General features: G+C 33.2%; 1 protein-coding gene across 5 annotated transcripts in view; it reads left to right on the top strand.

The window, feature by feature from the left end:
* Positions 1–24,279, top strand: part of LOC100369472 (synaptotagmin-14-like) — a 50,883-nt gene extending 26,604 nt beyond the window's left edge. For 3 of the 5 annotated variants that reach the window (XM_085495233.1, XM_085495248.1, XM_085495241.1), the window contains exons 4-7: positions 15,966–16,201; positions 19,387–19,824; positions 20,501–20,693; positions 22,766–24,279. In XM_085495233.1, coding sequence (XP_085351359.1) covers positions 15,966–16,201; positions 19,387–19,824; positions 20,501–20,693; positions 22,766–23,079 — 1,181 coding nt within the window. In that variant the 3' untranslated portion in view covers positions 23,080–24,279. Of the gene's footprint in view, positions 1–5,070; positions 5,287–15,965; positions 16,202–19,386; positions 19,825–20,500; positions 20,694–22,765 lie in introns of those variants that run through there. The other 2 variants (XM_085495257.1, XM_085495253.1) reach the window with 2 other exon arrangements.
* The last annotated feature ends 1,096 nt before the right edge of the window (positions 24,280–25,375 follow it).

The raw sequence follows: 25,375 nt of genomic DNA, 5'->3' as shown, positions 1-25,375 counted from the left end.
ATTATCCTTCTAAGATGCTGTTTACTCTGTATTACCTGTACTAACATTTTACCTCAATTTATATTCATTTCAGACCACACAAGTCTTTTTGATACAGTATTTGATACACGCATTAAGAAAATACACAGCTTGTACCACTTTAATATGTAATGTGTGAAAGTTCCTAGATAAGGTCACATGAATTAACTAGTGTGCTTTATAATCAATGATCTTTTTAAGCTAGTGAATTATCCTGCCAATTAAAAATGATTGCATTCATGCATGGAGATGATGAACCCCCTGACCTTATAGCTGCCGTTCATACTGAGCACTTACTATATTGCCTGTAAAGTACTAAGTGTTTATTTGTTTATCAGAATAAGATATTTAATTAAAAATAGTTGTCTCTGTTTCTTTGCAAATAGACAAATGATCAGATCATGAATACCATTAATCTGTACGAGTATCATGTGATACTTTGTTTTAAAGCATTAAATTTGTGTCTACCTGTAGAGGGCACACATAAATACATGTCAATTTAGTGCAATTTTGTGGCTACATTCCATCCATAACCTGAAGAATACTTGCTGAAAATCTGTTTATTTTTTGCAAGTTTAATTAGCAATGTTGCTCTTGATAAATAGAATTAGACAATGCTTGCTGGTATTGAAGGATTTTGAATTTAAGGCAATATTTCCCATGAACTGTTTTGTGAAAGAAGTTAAAAGTGGTAGGGATGAATCAAGATCTCCATTCACTGTTCTCCACAGAATTATTTAGCTCCGCTGTCGACTTTGTCGAGCGGAGCTTATCATATGAGTGATTGTCCATCGGCGTCCGTCGTCCGTGTCAATGTTTTACTTTTTCGACTTCTTCTTGAAAACTACAAGCCTGAATGCTTTGATACTGGGTGTATATGTACCTTGGGTAGACCTCTCTCAGATTTGTTCATTTCATGATCATATCTTCAATTCTCTAATTTTGGTGAATATTTTTGTAATTTTTGATAAAAAGTGATATTTTCGACTTCTTGTTAAAAACCGCAAGTCCAATTGCTTTGATATTACATATATAGGTACTACATGTGGATCTCTCTCAGATTTGTTCATTTTGTAATGATATCTTTAGTTCTCTAATTTTGGTGTATATTTTTGTCATTTTTGGTAAAAAGTGATATTTTCGACTTCTTGTTAAAAACCGCAAGTCCAATTGCTTTGATATTACATATATAGGTACTACATGTGGATCTCTCTCAGATTTGTTCATTTTGTAATGATGTCTTTAGTTCTCTAATTTTAATGAATATTTCTGTCATTTTTGGTAAAAGTGATATTTTCAACTTCTTGTTAAAAACCGCAAGTCCAATTGCTTTGATATTACATATATAGGTACTACATGTGGACCTCTCTCAGATTTGTTCATTTTGTCATGATATCTTTAATTCTCTAATTTTGGTGAATATTTTTGTCATTTTTGGTAAAAACTGATATTTTCGACTTCTTGTTAAAAACCGCAAGTGCAAATGCTTTGATATTACATATATAGGTACTACATGTGGACCTCTCTCAGATTTGTTCATTTTGTAATGATATCTTTAATTCTCTCTCTAATTTTGGTGAATATTTTTGTCATTTTTTGGTGAAAAGTGATATTTTTGACTTCTTGTTAAAAACCGCAAGTCCAATTGCTTTGATATTACATATATAGGTACTACATGTGGACCTCTCTCAGATTTATTCATTTTGTAATGATATTTTTAATTCTCTAATTTTGGTGAATATTTTTGTCATTTTTGGTAAAAAGTGATATTTTCTTCTTGTTAAAAACCACAATCATTTATGGTGAAAAATGATATTTTTGAATTCTTGTTGAAAACAGCAAGTCCCATTGCATTTATACTATGCATATTGTTCATTTTCTAATGATATCTTCTGTTCTTTAATTGAAATGTGCATTGCTAACAGCGGAGCTATCTCAGCCGAGAGGCTGCTTGTTTAGCGTGGCTGTGTTACATTGCATGGCCACTAAACTACCATACTCTACCATTGAAATACCATGCTTTGCCACTGAAATATCATGCTGGTCCCCTGAAATATCATGCTGGGCCACTGAAATACCATGCTCGGCCACTGAAATTACCATGCTCGGCTACTGAAATACCATGCTCGGCCACTGAAATACCATGTTCGGCCACTGAAATACCATGCTTTGCCACTGAAATACCATCCTGGGCCACTGAAATACCATGCTGGCTGTGTTACATTGCATGGCCACTAAACTACCATACTCTACCATTGAAATACCATGCTTTGCCACTGAAATACCATGCTGGTCCCCTGAAATACCATGCTGGGCCACTGAAATACCATGCTCGGCCACTGAAATTACCATGCTCGGCTACTGAAATACCATGCTCGGCCACTGAAATACCATGCTCGGCCACTGAAATACCATGCTTTGCCACTGAAATACCATGCTGGGCCACTGAAATACCATGCTGGGCCACTGAAATACCATGCTGGGCCACTGAAATACCATGCTCGGCCACTGAAATACCATGCTCGGCCACTGAAATACCATGCTCGGCCACTGCAATTACCATGCTCGGCCACTGCAATTACCATGCTTGGCCACTGAAATACCATGCACGGCCACTGAAATACCATGCACGGCCCCTGAAATACCATGCACGGCCACTGAAATATCATGCTCGGCCACTGCAATTACCATGCTCGGCCACTGAAATACCATGCACGACCCCTGAAATACCATGCACGGCCTCTGAAATACCATGCTCGGCCACTGAACTACCCTGCTCGGCCACTGAAATACCATGCTCTGCCACTGAAATACCATGCACGGCCACTGAAATACCATGCTCGGCCACTGAAATACCATGCACGGCCACTGAAATACCATGCACGACCACTGAAATACCATGCACGGCCACTGAAATACCATGCACGGCCCCTGAAATACCATGCACGGCCCCTGAAATACCATGCTCGGCCCCTGAAATACCATGCACAGCCCCTGAAATACCATGCTTGGCCACTGAAATACCATGCTCGGCCACTGAAATACCATTCTCTGCCCCTGAAATACCATGCTCGGCCACTGAAATACCATGCACGGCCTCTGAAATGCCTACCTTGGCCACTAAAGTATCATGTTTGAGTCTTACTGTTACTGTAAGAAAGTCATTATTTATTTGCAGCACTAGACCAGATGTAGATTAATCCAGTTACAGCTATACTATTTATGCTATTTCCCTTCCTTTTCAATGAACTAAACAAAAATGTTTCTGTTTGTGATGCCACATTTTTAATAAATGTATTATAACAAAATACATATGAGAATTAGATATTATGCAAATTACTGTGCATGCATCTGTGTAAATGACAGGTGTGTTTGTAGTCAAATTAAGTCGTATTTTAAATTAAGCTAATTACAAGAAATGCAATTTGTGGTCAGGAAATAGCAAATATGAATACATGCTATGATGGGTAAGAATAGTCACCCAATTTCTTTGTATTCTGTGGGTTATAGAACATAATTCGTGAGTCAGCTTTGGCCACTGAATCTTCTTGAGAGAACTCTATGACATTAATTGTAACTGTGATACCAGTTAGTACTTCTCTTGAAGTGTATATTGCCAAATAACTATAAAATGGTTACTGCATGTAAACTGTTCATCATGCTAGGTGTCTAAAACAGCAGGGATTTGTCTGAACATCTTAGATTAACTTTACTGTCCTTGACAATTTACGGTAAAGATGAACTTTCTCATAACAAATTGAAATATTTCTGATGTATAACTAATATCATATCAAAACAACAATTTAAAACAGCCTATCCTTATGAAACAAATATTTTGTTTTATTAATGCATGAGCATTTTGTTCAAAGCAACAGCTGCATTTGGTTGAATAATCATTTCATCATTAAGAATATGAAAAAATCTTTGATAAACAACATTTGTTGTTTATTGTGAGATGACCAAATATCAAAGTCAAATAATATCTTTGTTGTGAATGGCGTCCTTTGCATCCATTTACATTATTCAGTCACTAGTCTGAGAGAGCTTAGTGAAATGTTTTATAGCATCTCTTGTTTACCTTTCACCTGGCGATGTTTTCATATCCAATATTAATAAAAATGATTGATGACATATCTTTAGTTTGGTCCGAAACAAGAATAAAGTAGCATGTGTTTTTCCCTTCATGTTAATAATTGAAATTTGAATTTCCTATGAAATCATTGCTTCATACCCTTGTGGCAGTAGCTTCCATCAAATCCTTAGATTCATGTTCTAAATCAGGGTCAGATGTTAAAGTTTTCTGCAGGGAATAGAATTCTTGAATTGATGTCTCCTATTTAATGCTGCTGTGAGGCATATGAATAATTGATTTTCACAAATTAATCAAAGAAATTAAAACAAATAATACACATATTTCAGAAAGAAATATTCTCTCTCAGTTGTCTCCTCATAGTAATATCATCACTGGGATAATAATCAAATACATTATTAATATGTTTTAATATGTATACAAATTCTAAAAACATATATAAATCATTTGTGAATTTGAAGCTGTGGGACGTAGGATGCAGCAATATAAATTGTAATTTTAATATTTGTTGGGGGAAAATGGCTTGCTATAAAAATAATATGAGGTCAACTGTCATAATTGGTGAAATATTAATTTAAGAAATATTAAATGAAATATCAATTCACCCTAGAGAGGTCCTGTAGCTATTGTCCTTCAAACTAAAAGAACTAAAAGCAGTTTATTTACTATTGGTCAGCGCATAATCTAATTTTCTAATATCCACTTACATTTTTGTCATGTGTTGCCTTGAAGCAATTATTTAATATTAGTATTATGCCTTAGATTAATATGAATGACAACGCCAGCATGGTGATTGTGATCTGCTGAATGTTGTCATCAGTACGGTTCTCTCACAGGCATTCATATTAACATGTAAATGAGGTGTTGTATTTATAATCACTTCATTAACATATTCAGTGCTGGTACCGTGTACAGTACTGTGTAGCACAATAACAAAACGGCTGCAGCCAGTTTGGATTTGTCACGCGTACGAATAGTACCATCTGTCAAACTGTTGCGAAATGCAATGTTGGTATTGCTGCGGTGTTGCGTTTGGCAGGAGAGACCGATACCGAGAGTACGGAGTAGTCATGTAGCAGTGGATGACAGTGATGCAGACTCACAAGTATCAGCATCGGACGTTTCAAATCACTTGGAGCATTCAGACTCAGAGTCAGAAAAACTGCCTAACACGACTGGTAAATATCACATTCGTATGAGATCCTAGAATAATTGTACATTATTATTTCATTATCGATCACAGCATGCACAATATAATTATTGATCCCATTGTACATATATATATTATATTGTGTGAACAATAATCACATTGGGACTACCTATCAGAGCATACCGAAAATCTTAATATTGATATACAAACATAACAGCAGTATTTTATTGCCTGTCAATACAGGGTAAAGTCACCTGACTTGCTCTCTGTGCCAGTAATCACACTGTTGAGTTGTCTGACAGAGACCTGTAAATACTGTTCTCATTGCATTATTCCACTGCAAAGCATTTAAACCCCTAATTCAAGCCATTTTTTCTTCAAGACTAATACCCTCATCTTTGAAGCATATCTTCTAATATTTCACCTCATCTGACCCTAATACATCACATAACAATAGTGCCTTGTGAAATTAAAACAATTTTAAAATCAGATTTTCTTATATTTCATGAAACTGGAGATTTGCCTCAGTTATGCATTGTGCATTTCTTATAAAACCATTGGCAACACAGTTATTAATTACAAATAGTTATTGACCATGACCTCAATCATAGTTATCACTTATTTAATGTTGTGCATGTGACAGTATAACCTGGCAGTCCTTCAGAAATATTTTAATATGTCAAGTATAGCAGTATATGGATTTTGAAATCTTGCTGATGTAATGTTTTATATAATATGAATACCATTAACCTTTAAGGTTAGACTACTATTAATAAAATATTAACTTTCAGAAATGTTTAGATTACAAATTATATTATTTGACTATTCATTAGATTTTTTTGTACATTGACTATTATCTTTGTTATCTGTCTCAGTGAATTTTACACTTATCATTCTGTACATCATCTTCCCTATAAAATGAACAATTATCCATTGAGTTAGTACTGCAACAGATGTCGCCTGAAAAAAATGATCCATTTTAAATCAGACTCTTTTATAGCCCAAGATGATTTAATTCTCAGACTACTGGTGAATATATACAGATATATATATATAGTGGCAAATATAGTTGACTGTAGAATTGTACTTTTATCATCAATTATAAGTCAGTTTAAGTCAGATTAATATTTTTCATGATAGCAATTGACTTGAGTAATTTATTTCAACGTGGCGTTGCACAGTTTTTAAATATAAGTGGCAGTGAATGACACTACAACCACTTGTTGAGTTTATACCATTCATTTAACATCTGCCCAGTGAAATATTTAGAGCAGCCCCCCCCCCCAAATGTCATTACTCATACATGTATATCTCCCAATGCAATACAGCTATGACGTCATTGTAAAGGTGCTGAACATCTTGCATCCGCCACTGTATATCACATCTTGCTCTCACGACTCTTTCAGTTTAATTTCAACACCAGCCATATGTATGTTTGACAGTAACAATAGCAGTGTAAAGATTATTGTCCTTGTTCAACATGCTGGCAGGATAGCACAATTCAATATTATTGACTCATTTCTCTTGGTGCATAGTATGTTTTGTTTCCGCAGCAAACAGGCGGAAACCCTGTAATTACTAGGTATTTGATGTCTGTTAACAAATTGTCAGGAAATGTGTTTTTTTGAAAGCTACTTGTGATTCTACACTTTAAGTAATTATAAATAATCGGCTATAATCACACCAATTTGCATAATTAGTGTTTGTTTTGAACATTCATGTAATGTATTAATTTTCTCAGGATATGACTGAATCATTCTATAGTGTTTGTATTTGGCCATAGTAATTTACAAACATGTAATTCTTTGTTTTATTCCCTCACATACCTGCAAACATTGTGGAGCATTTGTTAATTTGTTAAATAGCCAAGCTGGGAGCCCTTAAAACTTACTTTTAACTTTTCATGTTCAGATGTTGCTTACTATTTTTTTGTAATTATTCCACTCACAGGGTAATTTAAATGGTATTTGAGGGATTTTTGTTGGTACAGTTTGACTCTCATTTAACATGTACCAATGTAATTAGAAGTATATTGTTTGTGACAATGACATGCAAGGTGTAAATCATTCATTTCAAATTAAGTCTTCTATACTCTAATTTCTAAGCATGGAAGTTTAGCAACATGAATGTTTTCAGAAAGCTGGGGTTAAAGTTTTTTTTTATGGGTATTCGTAATGTATTATTACATTTTTTTTTGCCTATTTTTGTTTCAGTAATAACAATTATTTCTCTGATATAACATCATGTAATTTGAGAAGAAAGGAATAGATTAAAAATAATCATAGACTTATTATTTATCACATTTATTGCAATATGCAAATTATAATACCAGAGTTTTTTAAAAATCACAGGCTGGTTGTGTTCATTCTTTATGACCTTCCTTATTTCGGGAATTAAGAAATAATTATGACAATCATAAATGATTACACTCAACAAAATTACTCTGGGTTGTATAATTAAATAATGAACGAGTACAGATTGATGTGATCTGAAGTAAATGTTTTACAGTCTAAAAATATCCCCATTGTGCTTGTTCTGCTGAATATCACAAGTTTTCTTGGATTTTATTGTATTATATCTGTCCATTTATGGTTTGCCAGAATTTTCCAAATCAGAATTGATAACAGATACTTATTGCTTGTCTTGTATTTGGATTGCACCAGAATTGTGTTGATTCATTCTACTCGGTAATATGTATGGTGGCAGTATGGTGATCATTGTGACTTATGCACAGTCGAGGTTGAGGTGCACTCATAGTGTCTTGAGTGTGTACTTTGTAGTATTCTATAATATAGTATTCTATGTCTTTTCTAGTGTCTGAGAGATAAGAGCCAGAAATGTTATGTTTGTGGAAGTTTTCCTTGATTAAGTGACTATACTACATTGTTGGTGTTCGAATATGCTATGATGCATGTTTGAACACACATTTTGACTCAATTAACAAAATCTTAATTTCCCTTTAATAAACTACATCTTCAATTAGTGAAATTACTTGGATAAATTAGCTAAAATAACATGCTGGCAAAAAAAACTTGTTTCACAGTAGTATTGTCTAATCTGTTTTTAATTTGCCGACAATATAGAAACCAACTTGAGCACTTGAGTATTTTGACTTGTGCTTGATGTGAATAAAACTACCATTAAGTAGACAGCTAGATTAATATTTGCAAAATATATACCAGTAAATGTAAAATTTGTGTTCAACCTCTATTTGTTTTCATGTTTTAAATACAAGTAACATTTAAATCACTTTGCATAGAATTCTGTTTCGTGATTCTATTAATACCGAGTATATTGATACTGGCACTACCTATCTAACATTACCACCTGCTGATTTTAAACGTCATTTGGATTTATTTCCGCTGCTCAGCATTGTCTTAAACACAAATCTCCTAATTGTGATTAAGATCTTCTTATGCCTTTTCTTGTTTCACCTGAATCATTTGTGGTACATTCCCATTTGAGTGGTGGGTTTTCTATCACTGGACAGTTGTGTATAATTGTTATAAGGTTCAGGTGTGGATAACAAGAGATGAACTGGTATACACTATAACAGATGACTTTATTGAAACTCTTCTCGGGGTGTGTCAAAGCACCCACTTATATACACAAGTTTTACATTCCTTGCATCTTGGCAGAAAGTGACTTTGGCCTTGTACATGATTGGGTAATAGGGGAACGAGCTGATTGGTAAATAACTATTTGTGCAGTTGTTTTATTGGCTAAAATTAACGTACTATGATTGGCTAAATTATTTGTAATAAGAATCCTAAATAGACATCAAGTTCGGCTAGTTATATTTCCGATAACAGTATGCTAACACTAGTACTGATACACTTGTTATTCATTGTAAACTAATCCAGTCATTACAGTGTGAGGTCAGATAATACAGAAATCAAGTTATTCACAAAAAAATTATAAATTTGCTTACTTACTGCTCACCATGAGATTTGATAAACTTATTCTCTGCACTGGTCATTTGTTGTAAACTGTGGTATATGTTCTATAATTTATTACGCTAATGGTTTCGTCTATGATGTATGATGCAAGTCCCAAGTGATGCTCATTATCTCTACTATTCATCTTGTATCATGTGTGCATTCAAGCTCAAACACAACATATAGATTTACATCTTTATCTTCATCTTCATGTTACATGTATCAAATTTAAAAAGAATTTAAGGTAAAACATATTGGTAAATTGATACTGTAAACCAACAATTATATATTACAGTAGTATGTTTTTAGGAGTTAAATCCAAATTTATAGATTTACAAAAGTCAATAAATCATTTGTAACATCTCCCTATGGGGTAGATTGGTTGAATTAATAAATTGAAGTATGTTAAGTAGAGTACAGAGGAGTACAGTTCTTGAACATAATGGGATAATTTCAAATCTGTATACTTTTAGAGATGCTGAATTGTTCGAGTTGTGGACGAGTTACGAAAACATTGAGTTACAGAAATGACCACCCCTTATTTTTGAAACCATATCCACTTTTGTGAAACCACTCAATGTTCAATTAACAAAAATGAAATTCTGTTAATTGGGCATTGAGTTACAATTTGGGCGTGGTTTTGCAAAAGTGGACGTGGCTTATGATTTATGGGCATGGTCATTTTGTCCATAACTCAAACAATTCAGCTTCTCATACTTATGTATATGTAACAGTTATAATATTGTGGAAAATTGTGTAAATTACATATGAAATTATATTGTTTTATTTGGTATTATAAAGACCCCCCTCCCACAAATGTTTTAACATATTTTTCAAAAACTGGGTTTTTTAAAACTTGGACTACATTCTGTATGTGTGTGACCATTCTTTATTTGCCTTTCAATCACATTATTGTGAGTTATCCTGTATTCTCCACTCCATCACATTAATATGAGTTATCCTGTATTCCCCACTCCATCACATTAATGTGAGTTATCCTGTATTCCCCACTCCTTCACATTAATGTGAGTTATCCTGTATTCCCACTCCATCACATTAATGTGAGTTATCCTGTATTCCCCACTCCATCACATTAATGTGAGTTATCCTGTATTCCTTACTCCTTCACATTGTTGCGAGTTGAAAAAAAAACTAAATTACAATAAAAACAAAGCGTACCTGGACAGTATTTTTTTAGCTTATTACTGGAAACGCAAATTAGTTTTCTTGGACCTTATTAATCACAGCTTTCATTCTGCACTATTTACAGATCACTAAAATAGTAAGCCATAATTTCATTGAATATTCTACTTATGACTACTGTAAAATTTTCACTGGGTTTAAATTTCACTGATTTATCATTTCAGGCATATTTAGTGGGTTTTAAATTCATGGTTTTATCATTTAGATAGTGTGTTTTATGCTCAATTTGAATATTCACTGGGTTTTAATTTAGCGCATTTTCCAGTTAGCGAAATAAACAAAATTAAAACCCAGTGACTAATTAACTCCTTTACAGTAATTAGTGATTGATATTTCTTTTAATATTGACTATTAAATTTAATATATACTTGTTTGAATTATTGTTAATTATTATTTCTCATCAGAATACCAAAAAGAAAATTTTTAAAATGTATTCATGTTTTGTCATTTTTGTGAGCATATACAGGTGTGCATACAGGATGTCACTACGTTTTCTATAAACTTGCAAGGAAATTCATGTATATTTAATGATTTCCTTTCAGGTTTTGACTGTTAATGAATTAACATGTTCAGGCAATTTTTTGTGACTGATTTTCAACACTGAAAATATATCTAAACAACTCTGTTTTCTGTGAAAATAAAAAGTAAAGAAAAAGAGTATACATGGTTTCTACTTTCCACTGAAATTGTTGTACATGTATATTGGGTACAAAAAGAACAATTCTGCAATGATTTCATAATTAATAATAATTGATAAAATATTTAAAAAATAAATTCTCAATCTCAAATTCAGACTACTTTTATATAATAATGAAGCACCCCAGGTGTGGTTTTCAAATATAATTTTTGCGATTTGAGGACATTTGTGAAGGAAAATAATTTTGTGAAAGTAATTTTCACAGAATTATTAATAAAATACGTCACAATTAATGTTAATGTGGCTTATTATATCTGGCTATTGTCAGCACTGTAAAATTCTTGCAAACTACAAGACTTCTCTCAACTGCAATATTATTTTTGCAATTTATGTGTACATCATCTACTAGGCCATTCAAGACGAACATTTTAAAATTTTAAAATAACAAACATTTAAAATTGTTGCCACAAAATTTTGTCTTGCCTATTAAAGTTTTATTGACTTCATTTTGAAGTTCGAAATTCAGACATGATATTGTGAAATAAAGCGCGACTTAATGAATCAGTGATTACACAGGCATCATTTATTATTCTAGACAGTACACATACATGTATATCACTGAAAGAGTAATCTAGGCTTTAAATTAAAATAGTAATTAGTACTGCAGTTCTAGCATTGTAATATATACCTGTAGATACTACAAATGTATAATCAGGCTGTGCAATAAACCATTTTCCATTCACTGCAATGTCGCATATTATGTGTGAAATCAAACCAGGACAAACAAAGGCATTGTATTGGCATCAAAACTTTGTGTAAAATTAGCAAAAGTATTTTGGGGATATTTATTATATTTAATGATAGACATTTTGATGAAGTATTAAAGGGTATCTCAATGCTATGAAGTTTAAAATCAAATCATTTTATTTTAACTACAGACGTTCAGTCTGCACCTTTCATGCATTATGTGAGATCTCACAGTGAACGAAAAATCAGCTAATGTATATCTGCAACTCTCAGTTAAAAATGTACTTGATAAATGTTTCTACTTTAAACTTTGTACTAATTACCAGAGCTCATCAGTTTTTGTAACCTGACCTGATTGTTCATCACAATTGATACTTTTGAATGAGGTGTAATGACGTCCTGGCTGTAATGAGGGAGTACTGTTAAATCTCTATTAGAAGCTGCATCCCTAATAGAAGTAGCACCCATTCTTTTTGAACAATTGAGAACCAAAAATTCATCATTTCTCATATGTGCAGATAGAAACCGCATCCCCTCTGTTGCAATATACCATTTCAATAGAAGCCACTGCTTCTAATACAGATTTTACAGTAGTAACAAACTAATGGTTTGTCGTATGTCATTGTGACTGAACAGGTGAAATGATTAAAGAATTTACCTATTATAAACCTGGAATTTTTTTTTGTTTACACGAAGTACTGGTATTTAGTTTACTAGATGCAGTTTCAATCAACGCAGTACTATTATAGACAGCCTATTTAGTCAAGGTCCTGCTAGTCTTCTCTTAATAATAAAATTAAATTGAAGGATTTTACTTCTAAGAATGCATAGTCTAAGTTGGTGTTGCTTCATCACAGATTACCATACCCTTATGGTACATGCTGGTACAAGTACTTACAGAGTATCTTCACATTTTATATCTTGCCAGGGCTATACCTGTATATTGTGTTGATAAAGTTTCATGGGAATATTCACCAGCTTGATCTAAAGTAACAGCCACAAATGTAGTGAATAAAATATTAGACTACTAAGAAAATATTATCCTATTTATCATATGCATACATTAAATATAAGTACCGTAGTCTTTTAAGAAGTCTTGAATGTGTAATATTTTGATGCCCTCTTTGTGTATACAGTATTAGAAGTGCATTTCCAATAGAAAACTGAAATTATCATGTCATGATCATTAAAATGTTACTTTGACCATAGACAATGTATACACTATTTGAATAATGACGCATTTTTATGAGGGCAATATCAGGATTTGTTGCCTACCAAAAGAATGATGGTCATGACCAAAGAGCCAAAGGCATGTACATGACCAACAGCCCGGGGACAGACTACATATTGTGATATTGCCCAAAAGAGCATGTGTTATTTATTTTATCACATCGAATAGACATGTACCATGCAAAAGTACACCTGTACACCTGTACATGTACATGTACATCTCTCACACCCACTCTTCCACAACACATAACACTATTTGACGTATTTATAAACACATTACTCAAAAGCATACATACATTGTACAGTATTTGCTGGAAAAAACTCTGCGAAGTAAATGTTTTTTTCAGCCTGAACTGGGACTTATGTTTTTACCTCTGTGCATCCGTGCGTCCATGCGTGCATCCGAACCTGTATCTTAGAAATGCCTGGATCAATCACAATCAAACTTATGCACATCAATTTGTTTCACGATCTGATTCAAGATGGGCAAATGGTGGCCATTTTTGTGCTAAAAAATCATCAAAATCAAGCATTTCTCGGCTGTTTTCAGATGGATTGGTATATCGCTGGACATTATAGGACCTTGATGCACATCATTTTGTTTTTCAGATAAAATTTAAAATGGCCGATTGGCGGCCATTTTGTTTTAATAAATGTGGTTCTAGTGCCATATCCCTGACTTGCTGTGACTGATTATGTTCAAATTTTAAATATTTATTATACATCATGTCATAGATATACAGATATATTGGTTTGACGATCCTATTAAAAATGGCAGAATGGTGGCCATTTTTGTGGTAAAAAATCATCAAATATCAAGCATTTCTGGATTGATTTTGTTCAAACTTGGTACATACATTAGGCATACATTACGGGTTCCTGATGCATGTTATTTTATTTTTAGTCCCCGTTCGGACGAAGTCCGAAAACAGGGACTTATAATTTGGTCTCCGTCCGTGCGTCTGTCAATAGTAATATTTCAGAATCCTGTGGACCGATTCCATTCATTCTTTGCATGTGCCTAGTACCTTATGTGGGACATATGCAAATGCAGTAGTTTAGCGATTCGATTCAAAATGGCCGACTGGCAGCCATCTTGTTGTTTGAAAATGTTGTATTTTGGACATGCTTTGTCAGTTGTCATTCAAACTTGGTACATAGATTATACATGTTAAGTTACATGTCCAGTACAATTTATTTCGCAATTGGATCAAAGATAGTCGACTGGCAGGCATCTTGTTTTGTTTTTTATGCAGTATCTTGGAAGTGCTCTGTCAGTTTTCATTCAAATTTGGCACATACATGTACTTTATACATGTTAGGATGCATGTGCATGACAATTTGTTTCAAAATCTGGTCAAGGATGGCCGATTGACAGCCATCTGACTTTTTGGCCTTACTACTATATTTCCACAATTTATGTACCATTTTCATTCGTATTTGGCACATACATCATACATATCAGTGTGTTTCATAATCAGATCAAAGATGGCCAAATAACGACTGTTTTTATTTTTGGCTATATTACTACTACACGAAACACGTGTTTTGATGTAAATAAACAATCTGTTGTATACGCCACTTGTTTTTTGTAATTTGATTCAATATGATCGCCCAATGTCCAATTCTTGTGTAAAAGCACTAAATCATAATTTTTTACAAATCCATCTCCTATTAATGGTTTCAATCTAATCTCAATGACTTCATCAGCATCAAATTGATATGTCAGATCACAAAATTTGGGACGGGGACTGTGTCATTAACAATGACTTATTTAGATCGGATTCAGAATGGCTGACTAGTGGCCATTTGTTTCAATGAATGGGCTTCTAGAGACATATCTCTGACATGCTTTGACTGACTATGTTCAAATTCTATTCTAACTACATTCTATTCACAAGTCACTCTGCTTAAAGTGTTCTCGGTGAGCAATCGGCATGGCAAGCATAGAGATCATTGGGTAGAATGCACCATAGCAACCCCGGATGTGATGTTTCTGTGGTGGCTTGGCCATACATATTTGCTTTGTATAAAGAATATTATTAACATCACAATAGGTATTTTACTTAATATCCAATCAGGCACATTTGCTGTCTAATTCAGATAGCTAAAGTTCCTTCAAAATCTTGAAAGCAACAGCGGTTGGGAACAATTTGTTATGCATAGTATCGTTGTGTAGTAGTTTCAGTGACGTCATCCATGTGATATACATTGTACCATGTAAGATCCACTTGGCAGGCAATGTACCATGTGATATCTACTTGGCGGGCAATATACCATGTAATATCCACTTGGCAGACAATATACCATGTAATATCCATTTTCATTCAATGGCATCTGACCTCCATCAATCACAGCATGTATAACAACAGTGAGATGTGATAATAATAGTTGTTTAGTAGTTATTTTTCTGTCAATTTATAAACTATTAATCTATTTATTATGTCTTTATAATAGTATAAGTTAAACAGAGCAAAAATGTTCATAGTTCATAGTTCAAAGTTTATTAGCTCCGCTTTCGACTTTGTCAAGTGGACCTTATCGTATGAGTGATTGTTCATGGTCATCAGCCGCGTCAACTTTTTACTTTTTCAACTTCTTCATGAAAACTAAAAACCTCATTGCTTTGATACTTAGTGTATATGTACTTTGGGTAGACCTCACTTGGATTTGTTTATTTCATGATTTCATCTTTAATTTTCTAAGTTTGCTTATTATTTTTGTCATTTTTGGTAAAAAGTGATATTTTTGACTTAAAAACCGCAAGTCTGATTGGTACTACAGGTGGACCTCTCAGCTTTGCTCATTTTATGATGGTATCTTCAATTGAAATGTGCATTGCTATAAGCGGAGCTATCTCTGTCAAGAGGCTCAAATTTTGTTGATATATGATGTGTTCTAAGTTCAGTTTCATCACAATAAATGTATCTGATTCTTAACATTTTGTTACAGAGAAAGATGCAGAGCCAGATATTGTTGATGTCAGTCACGGAGAAGAATCAGATGATGGAAGTCCTGAGCATCATGGAGCTGACTATGCTGGACATGGTATAAGTCATTTTGAAAATGAAGGTTATGATAGTACTCAAGTGAGTCAGGCACCATCATTAATAGGTGGAGATGAAGATTTAGGGAGTATACCTGCATTGGCTTATGGTGAATCAGCTTCTTTGGCTCATGGATCTCCAGTAAGTTAAAATAACTCACTGGTTTAGATATAACTAAACCAGCCTTGAGTTATTGCATGTAATACTTACATCCATCATCTTCAATTAACCATATTCTATTGCTGCTTACTCTTTGGGCTGACATATCTTACCTGCAGTTCTGTGACTATTTATTACATTTTTTTCTCAAAGTCATATCTGATTATCATGTCAGTGTTTTGGTTGGTGATCGTTTCAACCGTAAAAAACGAATTTAGCTTATCCATGATGCTTGAACAAATATGTCCTTTTGCATACTATGGTGACTGCATCTGTTCAATTAATAAATAAAACTGATGCATCTAAGCGACCAAATCTAAGAAAGACTTGTCTTACTGGTGATAAAAGATTAATGTTTCAAGCTATACACTGCTAGATATTTCTTTGTAATAGAAATTCATACTTTAAATAATTCATTAGTTCCTTCTATTTACTTAACATAAACAACAATTTCTTTTTTCAAATGCAGGTGTAAATTTTAGTCATAAAAGCATAGCAAAACAAGCACACATGAACAGGTTTTGTCATTAATATAATAATTTGTTTATTCATTTTTTTAACTCGGCTGTCATCAGAGATGACTGAGCAGAGCTCATGGGTTGACCAACCTGTCGTACGTCGTTCATCAATTATTTTCATTCAAACGACTTCTTCTCCAAAACCTAACCTTGATTGCCTTGCTATTCATACCACACTTTAATACCTGGGGTGGTCTTCTGTCAGATTTGTTCATTTCATGACATCACATGCAAACTTCTATTTTTTGGGAATATTTTTGTCATTAATTAATCACTTGTCAGATTGCTTTGCAATTTGAATGTTGTTGACATGGATTACATCATATGCAAGTGTCTATTTTTAGTGCACTTTTTTTTGCACATTTTCGACTTCTTCTTAAAAACCGCTTGCCACATTGCTTTGAATTATAATGTAGACTGGTCCTCTCTGAAGTTTGGAGAAGATGTCTCCTTTTTTGTGGAAGTTATGATTTTTGTTTTGTTATTATTTTTTGGGATTTTGTTACTTTCCCATACGTTATATATGTATAATGCATAGACTTCAGTAGACAATTGTATCAGTTGGAAACTAGGCTTTCTCAGTACACATTGTCTTGGAAAATGAACTGGTTGGGCCAATGTTTTCCAGAAATGCTCAAGTTCAGGTCAAGATCATTTCAAGTTAGTGATACTAAACAGTGAGGGTGGGAGAGACTAAAACACCTCCCCAAAATTTTCAAGGTCGGGTCAGGTTCATCTCAAGGTCACATGTTGATTGCATGTGTATTGGGGGTTCAGGAGTCGCCTCTCCGTCAAGATCTTTCAAGGAAAGGTTATCCCAAGATCACATATCCATGTATTACATACACAAATATATTTCCTCTCACTGGATATGCCTTTACAGTGACCATTGCCACAATTACTAAACTGTCATAGGTTTCACTTCTTCTATTCCCCTAGTAACTGCCACTGCCACTCTCACTGTCATACTCCCACTGTTCTCTGCACTTGTCAATTACAGCGAAGCTCTACTGACCACAAGGTCGCTTGTTCTTGAAAGTATATGGTTAATATGTTATATTTTCTATTTTTTGGATGTAAAGAGGATATATTTATAACTTAACACAATACCCATACTCCAGTTGTCACTTTTAAAGGGTGGTGGTCGTAGTACCACGTCATGTTCAATATGAGTTATATATAGCTACACATACAACACATGTAAAATGCTTTGGTTGTGTACATCAAAATCAAAAATCAAACATGTGCTGCACGACGGCCATCGCCCTTTAAACTAACAAATTTTTATGTAAATTTGGAAGAGTATGGTGAGTTTTAAATTAAATTCATTGGCTGCTTTTTCACAGGTAAATAATCAGAAAATTGACAATGTATAGGTTTTGCAAATCACACAAACTAATCAAGCTTATGTTTACCTTCAAGATGTTGCTTCGAAAACTACAATACTTCAGTATCCTGTCAAATGAAACATAGGAGTAATGGCTGAAACATCATTTGATTTTTGCTTGTTTATGTATTATTTACTGTATGGCACAATACAACATACTGTAAAACATGTCTTTTTCGCGAGCATCTTTTTTGCGAATTTAGCGCGAGAACTCATTCGCTAATTCAAGATGTCGCTAATGACTTTATTATAAATTCAAAATGGTTGCCAAACAACCTCTTTTTTTTCTCCACACACACTTTGTAAACAACACAAAAAAAAAACTACTGACATGATAGATGCACTTTATTGAAGAGTAAATTAACACAAAAAAGATAAACGTATTCATTGTGGTCATTATTTCAATGAAAATAAATAAATGAAGTGATACTGATATATTATTACGGAAATTAGTAGTGATTTGTGAGTCCCAATAAAATAAAAGATCAAGGTTCTGCATGTAACACAGCAATGATACCCACTTTTTGAAATCCCTGTTGAATCATTTTTTTATCAGAATCAAATTACACTTCACATTTTTTCTTGTTTTTGCGCATGACAGACAAGTATTGTGAAAACATGAAATCAACAATGACAAGAGCGATTCGCTAATCAACATTTCGCTATTACGCCATTTTACCACAATTCGCTAAAATTGCATGTCACTTTTTCAACATGTTTTACAGTATACTATATCATTCATAATGCATATTCAATCTTTTATACACAGTTGTTACATAAATCCTTAATAAGGTTTCTAGAAATGCATCAGCTGTTATTATTTTTCATTTTATTGTACATTTCCTGTATGATATTGATATCTGTCAGCTCTACATGATTTAGAGTTTGTTTATAATTTCCTGTTTTGAAACAGGGACAAGCGCAGATTCTGCGCTATTCATTCATGTGCTCATTTCTTAGTCAATAATAACCGACTCGTAGCCATCAACCCAAGATGGCCATTTTAGTGCCATATTGCACCAAAATCTGCTACATCCGACATTTTTAGATCTTTAGCATGCATGGATTTTGGTCAAACTTAGTTAAACATATTGGGATATATGTGCTCGTTCATTTATTTCATGTTTCAATTCAGGATAGCTGGTGACTCTCACCTAAGTCTGCCATGGTACATACATACAATGATTCAGCCACACTCAGGATGGTGTATAAACTTTCCCAAGTGTGGTTGGTGAATTAATGTTAAACTGAATTATTTACAGGAAAGATTTGCAGCCCAGACATTTCAAACGGGTGACCCTGAATTGATATCTAAATGTGGTGAATTGGAAACAACGTTTTCCTACAATGGCCAGACCAAGAAAATGACATTAACAATACATCGAGCAAGAGAATTACCATCAAAGGAACGAGGAGGAGCTCACCATGTTCAAGTTAGAATGGTTCTACTACCAGCTAAGAAACAACGTTGTAAAACCAAGATAAAGCAGGGAGAGAATCCAGAATGGAAAGAATCATTCCGATTTTCCAGATTACCACCACATGAATTAGCAAATACTGGACTTAGGTTTCGGTTATATGGAACTGAACGAATGAGGAAGGAAAGGCTGATTGGAGAATGTGTGGTGAAATTCTCAGCACTTAATACCAATGCATTGCAGACATTGTGGTTACAACTAGAACCAAGAAGCAATATATCAGTAAGTAACATTTTTGTAAATGCTCATATACCACTACTAATCCTCAGTGAGGCGGATAATTACTAGAATGCAAACATTTGACATTTTATGCCCTGTAAGCAAATATTGTCCAAGAGTGAACACTTGTATCTATGTTTGTTCTCATTCTACTTTGTACAAATATTGTCTGTCTATAAGGATCACATTGTGATGGGCATGTATGTACCATATTTGTTCTATTGGAAGCACATCTTTAGAAGTGCATGTAAACCAGGAGATGCATTTATTGTATGTTTGATTATTGACTTATTTTGAGCATATGTGTTACTAATGGAACAAATATGGTATAGGGGATGTGGTGATTGAACTTGTGTTTTATTTTAAGTGTGCTTGGACATGCGATATTTCGTTGTCAGTGATTTTCTATAGTTAAATAATATTATTATATGATTTGGTTTATATTAGTAACGTTGACATACAGAATTATGATTGTAGACCTCTTATAATATATAGCAGGAATCAAAAGTGTTTGACAAAACTTTGGTATTTAAAATAGAATCTCATTTTCCACAACTTATTTCTAAAGAGAATGAGTTGAAACAACTTGTTAATGTTTAGTGTTGACTTGCTTGAATACCAGCTATCATATATGTTTCACTATAACACTCAAATAAGAAATTTGTTTTTTTTATAACAGGGTGTTGGCTCAGCACATTCAAGCATGAGCGATTTAACTCGAAGTGACAGTGGGTCATCTACACATTCATTACAACATGGTGGTATTCCAGAGTTATTAGTGGGTTTATCATACAACTCAACAACTGGAAGATTGGCTGTAGAAGTTATTAAAGGCAGTCACTTCAGAAATATGGCTATGACAAGGCCACCAGGTAAGTTTGCCAGCACTACAGTGTTTCTATCTATAATTCTTGTCATGGTATTCTTTCTATAACCCTTATCCAGAACCAGATCTCAGTTGTGCATAGACACATTTCTTTCAAACTTGCTACATACATTCAACATAATGGTACCTTAGATCGCATTATTTTGTTTTTTAGATCAGATTCAAAATGGCCAATAGGCAGCCATTTGCTATAACAGATGTTAAGAACATTTCTGACATACTGTGACCAATTACATTCAAACTTCACATCACAAGATCCAATTCAGATTGGCATTCATTTTTAGGCAAAAGTGCACCAAAATCAAACTACATCATGTTAATTTCTGACTCAAAATGGCAGACTGGTTTTAGTTTTGTTTACTATTGCATGACAGGGACTGTGTCATGTCAATAACTTGTTATGCAGGCCACTGATTAATTACAAGATTTTAACAAGATTTTAAAATGTAATTAAAACATTAAGTGTTAATTACCTTTCATGGAAGTAGTATTGATTATTGCTCTTGAATCCAAAACTTGAAGCCTTTAACCAGTGATATATGAATACCAATTAGCTTTCAAAAATTGAGTCTTTTTATAGCGACTTGGGATAATAACCAATTTTCATTTTTCTCACTGCATTAACATAATGTACAGGAATCCATTGTTCCTTTGACATTAATCTTACCAGTAGTTGGTAATAACTTACAGAATCACTGTAGCGTATTTATATACTTAAGTTTTCATTTTACAATCTGATTCAGGACTAGTGGCCATTTTTATTTGTAATATTCTTTATTGTATAAATTTGCTTTATTTGTCACAGGGACAATATATACTAGAGATTATGCATTGAAATAAAGATCTCTGACTAGCAGGCTATTGTAAATTACACATATTTTGTTAACCTACTCTGTTTTTTATGTATATACCAGACATTAAGACTGCAAGGTCTAGAGTTGATTAGTTTTTGATCCTCAACTGTTGAGATAATTATCCAAGAGTGGGGCTCAAACCCACAACATCAACCATGTAGCAGATAGAGCTTTTCATTATTTTTGGTTTGGATTTGGTTTGTTCTTCAACAAAAATTGATGTAATCAGGTTATTCCTTTATTTGTAGTAAATGAGCAAATGACATTAGTACAGTAAACTAGTATTTATGTAAAGTAACCTCAGTCTAGATCTTTGTGTAGAGCAAAGCAGCTGATTGCTGAATCTTGCAATTTCACTATTTTTCGTCATGGTGTATTAAAGTCAGTAATCACAACTCGTTATCATGAATTATTACTGTTGCCCGCATGAATGATGATGACCATAACCATGGAGTTAACAATCATAAACACTTTCTAACTCAGGTGATTACCTATAAATAAAACACAGACTGTCAATGAAGCACAGCTATGTCATCTACATCATGACTTGTATTCATGTTGTTTGAAAAAAGTCTATTAAATTGCCTCTTCCCACAAATCAGGCATAATCGTCATGTTGACACTATTTTTAATTCTGATCACAAATTGTATTTTATTCACTTCTACATAATGGTGCTAAAATAGCATACATGTTAGTGCATGGTTGAGTCTGAGTTTCTTTCTTTTTCTCTCTGATCAGCTAAATTATTGGATATTGAGATCTGTCTTCTCAATGTATACATCTTTGTATGTGCCGCTATCAGTTGTACTCTCTATGTTCTGCTTCATAGTATTTTCTACCTATCAGTAATATCAGCTAATACATCCTGAGTACAGAGGAGGTGAGCAGATAAGTGATGTCGTACATTCTGTTTTGTAGGCATGCCAAGTTTGATTGCGCATTCCCCTAGTTAAATTAGATCATTGCTTCTTAATTTATTTGTGCTGTTTACAACAAAATTATGCTAATTGCGTACCATATTTGGGACTAATATTTGTTCATTTTCTTCTACTAATATTTAGGAATTTCAATCAAAATTATTTTATTTGCTACTTACCATAACAGTTCTGTAGCAAGCCTGCAAAACAGAAGAAACAAATAACAGTCATTAAAAAATTAGTGTAGGATTGCAACTGGTAATCATTGCTTTGTTTAACAATGCAGATACCTATGTGAAGATCGGGCTGATGGCTTCATCAGGATTTGAAATGACTCGAAGCAAGACATCAGTACGACGAGGTCAACCAAATCCAACATTCAAAGAAACTTTCATCTTTCAAGTTGCACAGTTTCAACTTCCTGATGTCACAGTCATGTGTTCTGTTTACAACAAGCGCAGTATGAAGAAGAAGGAGATGATAGGATGGTTTTCAATGGGCTTAAACAACAGTAGTGAAGAAGAGCTATCACACTGGAATGAAATGAGAGAATCTAAAGGACACCAAGTCTGTAGATGGCATGTACTACTGGAATCTTAAACTTAATACATGACTGTATATAAATAGTGTTCATTAGATTAATAGTCTGACAATCATGTTGAGAAAATTGTTCCAGCACTGAATAATACAGAACTGTATTTTAAATAATTTATTTGGGATTTCTATAAAGCTGTTCCATTTACTTTTTAGCTGTCTTTGCACATTTGTACATTTATTTTTTATTCAGTCTGGCATTATGTATTGGATATTATAAGTCAACTGTATCAGAATGAAAGGTTTTTATGATGTCATAGATGTACATTATCATGCGATAATGTAAACCTCTATTCGCAACTAAATTCATTTAAAAAAAAAGTCCCCATATTTAACTAAATTTGTTTATTTCTGATAGTAGTGATTTATACATTTGTACCAACAATGATGAATTCTCCAGGGTCATATTGCATTCAAAGAAGTTCTAGACACAATAATTTTTAGGCTTTGCCTTCACACATTATCTTGCCATAGACCCATCTAATATGGTGCTATGGGGAATCATAATCATTTAAACAACACAAGATATTCATCAGCTAGACTTTGGTTGATTCCTATAATTACTGTGTTGTTATCCCTGCAGTGTCACCAAAATAATAATACCTGAACATAGATTGTGACAGGTTATTTAGCAGGTGATCCTATCTCCTAGCCAATGTGTAAAAGAATGTGAATAAATTATCATATGTTGAGCCTCTTTTTCCAAGTCTTAGGGAAATCCCTGCAATTTGCTCACGGTCTCTGTTATATTTGTCAATCATATGATAAAATTCATCCTGTGGGACAGAAATTGTTATAAATCAGTGACTAGATAAACATATAGTTAAGAATTCTTTAAGGTGGCTTTGAATCGCGACAAGCATGTCACATTCAATTCTACTTTAGTACTACAAGGACTTTACTAAATTGTAAACCATTCATGCGAGACATCATCTAAAATATCTGGAAATTGTTTTATATAGACATCAACTGGCAGTGTACTAAAATATTCCTTGGAAATTATCTGTGGTCTGTATGTATAATTACAGTTAGAAGTTAGTAGAATGATGATTCTACTATAATTTCATTTGTTTTTCAAATATCTAAATATTATTTAATGTTGAACCATTATTCAGTTTATTTAGAGCTATGAAATAGACCTATGGCAAATCACTTGATGATTACAATAGGTATTGAACCTCAGCATGGCAATTGCAAAATAATTTTCTCAAGTTTATATATATATATATATATGTATATATATATATATATATATATATATATATATATATATATATATATATATATATATATATATATATATATATATAGTGTCAAATCACAAATTTGAATATTTTTCTCTGTCAGTGTGTATGTAAATTAATTCATGTTCAGTGATGTATGCCTGTTGACTTATAGTGATCATGAATATTAGCATGGATGCATGTGTGACCTGCATCTATAATCTATATCATATATTATAGTAATATTTCATTCAATTTATGTGTATGTTCCAATCGATACATTTATCTGAGATGCCTTTCAATCCCATGGTTCATTCCTGTAGGCTAATAAACTTTACACAGAGCATGTCAGTTATATATGTATAAACACATTTGTATATACGATGCTTTCAACATGCCTATTGGCCAATATGGTCAGTATATTATTTATTATTATAATAATTAGGTATACCATATTTGTTAGAAGCACATCACCAATAGCGTGCATGACTAATGTAGCTGAAAATATAATATATAAAACAATGTCTTTTCAGATTCTTCATGCTTATCTGTATGTCTTACACGGATACATACGTCAATGTTGTTTCCAACATTGTTTTCATTTTCGTTAAGTCAAAATGCTACTGGCTGCCATGTAAAGATGAATCACTAATTAATGGTATTTTTATTGTTTCACCCCTATCACTGAAAATGAATATACAGCAGGTTGTACACCAAGACGATTTCCCATACTCAGATTTCAACTTTGTATTATAATGTCTATAACTATTCCTACATAGGCTGTATGATGTGTTTGAATAGTGACAATAGTGTGTGCTACCAATAGTATGTTCTATAACAATTTATGGATTTATGTAATATAAATTATTCATTATAATTTAAATGTATTTATCAAAAACATATGTTAGTGTTGATTTCAACATTGCTTTCATTTTTGATCATGTATACACTATTGGCCATTCTATTATGTTGCAATCTATAATCATAAAGAATGTTTTGAAGATTCACCAAAGTCAATAACTATAACTATTACAAACAAATAATGTTTATTATTAATTCTGTAAAACATATTTTAACCG

This window comes from Saccoglossus kowalevskii, chromosome 2 (genome assembly GCF_978046115.1).
Source record: "Saccoglossus kowalevskii chromosome 2, keSacKowa6.1, whole genome shotgun sequence".
In the NCBI taxonomy this organism is placed as follows: Eukaryota; Metazoa; Hemichordata; class Enteropneusta; family Harrimaniidae; genus Saccoglossus; species Saccoglossus kowalevskii.
The sequence above is the reverse complement of the archived record's forward strand: the minus strand, read 5'-3'. Positions and strand labels throughout refer to the sequence as shown.